The sequence below is a fragment of the Hipposideros armiger genome, unplaced genomic scaffold (genome assembly GCF_001890085.2).
Source record: "Hipposideros armiger isolate ML-2016 unplaced genomic scaffold, ASM189008v1 scaffold_55, whole genome shotgun sequence".
NCBI lineage: Eukaryota > Metazoa > Chordata > Mammalia > Chiroptera > Hipposideridae > Hipposideros > Hipposideros armiger.
In genome coordinates this window covers 1027586-1035049 of record NW_017731405.1, presented here as the reverse complement: position 1 = coordinate 1035049, position 7464 = coordinate 1027586, and the positions used below count along the sequence as shown (strand labels likewise).

The following is a 7464-nucleotide window of genomic DNA, read 5'->3' as shown; positions in this document are numbered from 1 at the left end:
TCTATACTTCTTTTTGCTGTATCAAAGCTCAGACTTGGTAGGACTCACACTGAGAATTAAGTAGACAGGCTATTTAATAGAGCCTTGTAATTGTCTCCAATATCCATTCTCTCCTCCCCACCAGCAATGGAAACTGAATGTTTATTTAGACACACAGTCACTAAGAACAAAGAGTTTCCAATAGTTGGCAGCTATTAGTTCCAGCTAGTAGCTAAAACTATTACTAAATTCTGGTCAATAAAATACAAATGAAAGTGTCATGTAGCAGCTTCCACAATCATTATAAAAAAGACAACTGGCATACGCCCTTGGTCCCTTCTTCTTTGACCCTTCCTTCACTCTGCTGTCTGGAATGAAGACATGACAGCTGGAGCTCTAGCTGCCATCTTAGAATAAGAATGTAAGAGTCACACTCTAGGAAGACAGCAACGATTTGGAAGGTGACTGGGTCCCTGAAGTATTCAGAGGAGAGCCACCATTCAAGTCCGGACTGTCTAGGTGAAAGAGAAATAAACTTCTATCTTGTTTAAGCATTATTTTGGTTTATGACATTTGCTGCCAAATCTAATACTAACTAATCAATTATTTATATTTAATTATTTAATAGTGTTAATAAATTCACTATATATATAAATTCACTATATATATAAATTCTCTCTCTCTCTCTCTCTCTCTATATATATATATATATATATATATATAGTCAGGAAAATGTATACTTGATTAAGTCACTCAGCAACTAATTCTTGAATACCTACTGTGTGCTAGGGCTTGAGGTTAGGTATTGTGAGGGAAACAAAGAAGAATGAAACTCAGATGAAGCAAGGAGTGAACACTCTGAAGTAGTATCATTAGGTCTTATCCTTTCAGCAAAAATCTGTTGAGCACTAAGTATAAGCAAGGAGTTGTTGTCAACTTTTTTTTACATATATTGAAATGATTGTTTTTGTCTTTTATTTTATTCATGTGGTATACTGCATTGATTGATTTTCAGATGTTAAACCAACCCTGCATTTCTGGGATAAATTCCACTTGGTCATGCTGCATAGTCCTTTTTACATGTTGTGCAATCCAATTTGCTAGTATTTTGTGGAGGACTTTTCTACATCAATATTCATAAGGGATACAGACCGGTCTTTCTTTTCTTGTGATATCTTTGTCTGGTTTTGGTATCACAGCAATACTGACTTTGTAGATGAGTAGAGAAGGGTTCACTTCTCTTCTATTTTTGGAAGAGTTTATGAAGGATTAATATTAATTCTTTTTTAAATGTCTGGTAGAATTCACAAGTGAAGGCATCGGGGCCTGGGCTTTTCTTGGTGGAAAGATTTTGATTACTAATCCACCCTCTTGTTATAGGTTTAGTTCAATAGACTTCCAATTTTAATGGAATTCATATTACTGTAGCCTTCAAAATGTCACATTGATATTTCATAATGGATATTTCATCACTACAGTGATCCTATATCTATTTGATTTGGCACTCTGCCCCAGAGCCAGAGAATACTTTTCCCACATGTTTCCATTGCCTAATGCCCTTGAGAAAAATCTGTGATGGTGAGAACTTCCAGCAAAGCATTTCAAGACTGACACATAAACAGACGTAAGCATATCCTTACTAGTAATGGTGATGGAATTTTAATGCAGACGATGCAATGCCACACTACTCTGCCATTACACTGGCATCAAACAAAACTATGGACAAGGGTGTGCCAGCAGCACATAAAGACTCACAAAGGCAAACAACCCCAGCACCCAAATCAATGACACAAACCTTTGGGGATCAAAGACATTGCAGTTGTTACTAGGGAGAAACATACGCCCCTGCTTTCTTGAACAGCTCCACCTGATACCCTTAGGTGGTACATATAAAGGAGTCAGAGAGCCTGGGTTCAAATCTCTGCTCCAGCTCTTTATAGCTGGATGAGCTTGGGCCTACTGTGCAAACTATCTAAGCTGCAGTTTCCTGTTTATATAATATATACTTCATATTATTATTATTATTATTAAATGAGATTATGAATATAATTTTTAGCAGAGTACCTGGTACATAAATATGTGCTGTAGTTTTATGTAGTACATTGTTAGTCATTGTTACTACTATGCAAATTGGGTTATCACCTAGCAAAAAAAAGACACTAAATTCCCAAGTGGATTCTCTCAGCAACTTTGGTTAAAACTAGATCAATACCTGGCATAGATCCTGTCAGGGTAGTATAGTTATGAGCTAGGTGATATTTGTGTAGCAATATAGTATAGTACTTCTACATTTGATTTTGTAAAAAAAATTTTAATAACACAGTCTTTCTATACACATATTTATCATACCAGGTTATTATTCTCTTTGTAGTTTACAAACAGAAGGTTTATGTATGGAAATCCTTAGATCTGGGGGACACAGTAATAAAAAGGTATTGAAAATGTTTTCTCAGTTGTCATAGGTAGAAAACCAATAAGAATTTTTCATTACCTTTTCATGTTTCATTTAGTATACATAATAGCCCACCTTGTCATTTACCCAAATTCCAGCATTAATCATCTGATTTTGCCAGTCACAACGTGTGCACAAAGTTTTTTCTATTTTTAACATTTTAAAATAACTTTTTCCAATCTTAATTCAAGTCAACAAATGGTGAAAATGCCCTTAATATAAGTACCTTATTCATGTTGAGCAAAGGGAACATCTCTTGAATTTTTTCAGGTTCAATAATATACTGTTCTGTTGCATGCCAACCAGTCCGAGTCATTTGATATTTAAATTCATCTACCCTTACAGGAGTTGTAGCAATTCTGATACTACCTGGCTGATGGAATCCCACCACCTGTGACAATAATGCCAATAAAAATCACATAAATAAATCATTATTTGGCACTCAAACATGGTTCTTCTCCAGCACAATGAAAATGCAAGTGTATAAGAAATTTACTATGCAGTGAAGGAGATAACTATATAAACATATTTGCATCTTACAAGAAGACATTCATTCAGCAACTGTTTACTAAGCGCCTGCTCTGTGCCAGGCACCAAGCACCAGTGATGCTGTTATGAACAAGAAAAGCAAAGACCCTGCCTGGATGGAGCTTACAGTGTCTACAGGAAAAGACAGACAGCTAAATGCATAATTACAGTAACATGGAATAGTGTTAACATGCAGAGTGAAAAAAAGTATGTGAAAAAGAGAAAGACAAAAAATTTGAGGAGGCAATACAAAGAATCAGAATGGTACAGTGATGAGATGAAGTGTGAATATTCGTTTGGCACTTATTGACGTTCTTAGTTGGCAAGCTCTCAGTGAAGCCCTGGGTTTCAGAGATAAAAGATGTAATCTTGGCCTTCAAGCTGCTCATGGTCTGTAGGGAACGCCAAGCAGTAAAGCAACCATCACCATAAAAAGAGATTTGTGGTATAGGAGGGGTGTGCACAAATGTTCTTAGAACCAACATCTGTGCCCTCAGCTTGGCCTGAGTGGCGGGTGGGCAAAGTCGAGGCCGGCTTCTCAAAGGGGATGACCCCGGGAAAGGCGGAGGGCGAATGCTGAAATGGGGGACAGAGGGAATGTTGGTTCAGGCAGAAAGCCCAGCACATTCCAGAACTATAAGTAATTAAGAATAGCTGAAGCATCTAAGAGGAGCAAAGGGGGCAAAAGAAAACGCTGAAAGGCAGGCAGGGCTCAGGAGATGAAGGTCCTCCTCCTCTGGCCTTCGTCCTGTGGACTGTGGGGAGGCATTTGGCAGTTTCTGGCAAAGAAAAGGGCATGAAAAATTTAAGTAGACTTCAGTCTTAGCCTATGGATATTACTTGTCTGCCCCTTTATTTTGAGAGTACTAATAAATATGAGAAGAGATAAGAATAAAACTGAGGGGATTTTAGTGAAGTACTTTTCCAAGTCATGTGACAACCTACGCACTGTTGTCAGACCCTTTGCAATCCAGTTGCTGAAGGGACTGATTTCTTAGTTTTTATATATACAGTAACTACAATAACTAAAGATATTTTTGAAAGATGCTGCTTTTTATTTTTCTTCCATTAAAAAAAAAATCAAGTAGAGCAGGTAGTTACATAGGTAATACACTTCAAGAGATTACATTGATTATAGAGCAAACTTTAGCGGTTCTTCCCTTAAACTCTCATCAGATTTCTCTACCACATTAAACATTTCCCATGCCACTGATGTCACTACACATAGCTCCACATGATGACATTAAAATCCTTCAGAGATCTTACATATTTCTGAGAAACTGACCTAAAAGACAATTTCAAGTTAAACGCATTTACCTGTCCAGTTTCTTCTTCCAGCTTCTCATAAAGTTTGATGCTATCATAATGTATTTTCTTTAAGTTTATTCCAGGATGAAAGTAAGTTGTTAAACCTGCCTTAAAAGCGGGGAAGAAAGAAAATACTGAAAAAAAAAATTAAACATTCTCAAAATTTTGATAGTTTATCTGTTAAGCAGGAAATTCATTGCTGGTAAGAAACGGAGCCACACTAGCCGGTCCTTTGGGATAAGAACACATCAACACCAGTTTGAGCAGGTCAGAGCATAAGGCTTGTGACAGAGCTGTAAGAACCAATTTGAACCATATAAGTAAAAGCCAGCCAACAAACATATATATTGAGTTCCTAAAAGATATTAGGGAAAAGCATTGTTTGAAGATTCAAAAATGAGTTGATTTGATGGGAAGTTTAGGAATATGTGCTATTAGGAAGAATATGGAGGTGTGGCATACAATGTGGACTCAAACCAGCAAATCACGAGTGTTCCCTTAAGAAGGACTATGGACTAGTAAAGAGTTTTCCTTGACTCAATCCCTACCATTCCTTTGAATGGAGCATCCTTCCTGTTTCATTTCCTGAAATTTCCAAAATAAAAGAATTGGAAAATTCCTGGGAAACAGAGCCTGGTGAATTGGTGAACAGACTTTTACTGTAGCTTAACCCGTTTTGATAAGCACATAGATTATACCCCCACTAATATTTACTGAATAAATACCAAATAATTACTCTCAGGAAAAAATATCTAAATATTGGCATGCCAAACTCCTTTTTATCAACTCTGGCAGATGCAATGTATTATCTAGACAAAGAATTCTAAACAATTATATGAAGCAGTTTCTCTCAATTAAGTATCCTGGGCCCCATTGTGCAGCTCATTTATTCTGGAAGTTTCATTAGAACACAGTCTGTTCAAAATAAATATTTACAAGGTCCTTCTCTGGTACTGGTGGACATTTGGTTCTCCTGAACTCAAAAACACCTCATTTAAAGTTCATTTATCATGCTTTATGGACCAGAATCCTCAGGTTTCTATCAAGTGCTTGTTCAGGCATTTGGACATATGCACAGCTGCTAATTTGAGAAAAATCCTGGCCCAGCTTCTAGGTCCTCTCACAGTATGGCTCCATTACGATGGAGCTGCAAGTCAGTCTCCTTACCTTTCAGTCAAACACCCCATTCTTTTTTACAAGCTTGGTATTCAGTGTGCATGTGAACTTTTCTAGCTCAATAATAGAGAATCCCTATACTTCAGGTATCTGTTAAAGAACTCAGTTTTGTATTCCATGTATCTCCCGTCAGTTGATAAAATTGACATTCATGAGCACTGGCCGAGGGAGCTCTTCTAGACCCTCTAATCTTAACCTAGACCAAGCCAGACCACCAGAAAGTTGTATGTTATGCATACTACATCGGTCCTCTTCTTCCCCACCCCAGGAGACTGAATTCATAAATGAGTTAATGATCTTTCATCTGAAAGAGTCACACGGGTTAGTTTTTGTAAAACGGTTATTCCAAATATTTAGCCAAATGTCCTTTGTTTAGGGAACACATTTTTCTAAGAATTTCTGGTCAAGGAAAAGTTAGTCTCCCTTACTGAAATAATAGTATGCCTATTTCCACTGAACAGCTCATATTACCCTAGTTTCCCAGCTGCTAGGACAGTCAGAAGTTAAATCCTGAGCTTCATTTTATTTTCCCAGGTATAAAATTATATTATTTATTTATTTTTTTGTATCCTATATATTTTTTATCCATTGGCTTTTATCTTTTAATCAGTGTTGAAAATTTAATCTGTATCAGCCATATCTGTGCTTTTATTATAAGTTGTTTGAATAGAATACCTTAGGGTACTTATTGTTAATTTATGTGTCAGCATTGTGGATGTAAGAAACATACAAAGTTTTTCTGGTCTGGGATTCAGCCAGGTTATATTGAATGGGAAGTCTGAAGAAGGAAAAAACATTGCTCTTATCCTTCAAGATTTTACGGTCTGATGGAGGTCATGAAACTTTCATACATGAAACAATGAAATCAAGAGCATATGATTAAGTGCCAGAGCATAGAAAGACATAAGAACTAAAGGAAGAAAAAATGCTGAAAGGGCCACAGAAGGCTTCCAGGAGGAAGCCTTCAAGAAAGAAAATAGTTACAGTTGGCGGAGGAGATAAAAGATGGAAGATGAAACAGAGAAATAAATAATCATTAGGCCTTTGAATAAAATAGCCCTTTGAAATAAAATAAAAATAAAAATTTGAAATAAAATAAAATAAAAATAGCCCTTTGAATAAAATAAAAACGTGTGAATCTTTATTGATATTAAATAAATAAGGAGAAGAAAAAGCTCTTCTTTATAGTAGACTGATAATTAATAATGAATTAATGAAAGGAATGATGGAGTTAGAATAATCATCTTCAATAATCTTCTCCCTCTTTCATGAGGCTCTACAGCCTCAAAAAGCCCAGTGACTGTCCTTAAGCTGCCCTATATCCCAGGGGCTCAAATCTTTTATCTGCGCGCTCACATCCACTTAAAAAGTTTGAGCATGTCCACCACACTAGGTATATTTCCTTATTTTCACATGATATATAAATGTGTTTTACTATATTAACAGAGATTGTAAAACACAAAAACTTGAAATAAATTAAATATTTTAAGTAATTTTTATTTTGTTTATTGTGTAGAAAAGCTTTGGAATAGTAAGCTTATTAATATTTTAGCAAGGGCTATGTGATTAATATATTTTATTACTAAAATATATATATATATATATTGGATGAACCTTGGTAAAACAGCAATTTGAAGGCCTAATTCTAGGTTTGTTTTATTTTGAGACTGTGTTGAATGTCTATGATAGCTGAAGAAGCTGCTGTCATTACACAAAGACCTAAGTGGGAGAAGTGCACTGTCTTGGCTGTACTTGGCATCTTGACACCACTTCCTCCATCCCATCAACACCTACATGAAGGTTTCTGTTGAAATTTGACTATTAATATTTCATGCCCTCTTGTTCCTCTCTTGTTACAAGCCAATTGGAAATTTCACATTTTTATATTTTAAATAAAAGGGTACAAATCCCACTGAAACTCCTTATTTAAAAAAATTTTAGATGGGTTAAAAAATTTATCTCTTACATATATGAAAGTTGTTCTGGGTGACACATGTCATTTTGTCCAGAAAAATCTAAAA

At 35.9% G+C, this 7464-nt stretch overlaps 1 protein-coding gene across 1 annotated transcript in view; it reads right to left on the bottom strand.

The window, feature by feature from the left end:
- Window positions 1-7464, bottom strand: part of DMGDH (dimethylglycine dehydrogenase) — a gene marked incomplete at its 3' end in the record, with an annotated part of 80838 nt that overhangs the window by 69055 nt on the left and 4319 nt on the right. Inside the window, exons 3-5 of the mRNA XM_019640998.1 lie at window positions 4277-4375; window positions 2658-2822; window positions 1132-1222 (exon numbers count right to left, since the gene is read on the bottom strand). Coding sequence (XP_019496543.1) covers window positions 1132-1222; window positions 2658-2822; window positions 4277-4375 — 355 coding nt within the window. The remainder of the gene's footprint in view (window positions 1-1131; window positions 1223-2657; window positions 2823-4276; window positions 4376-7464) is intronic.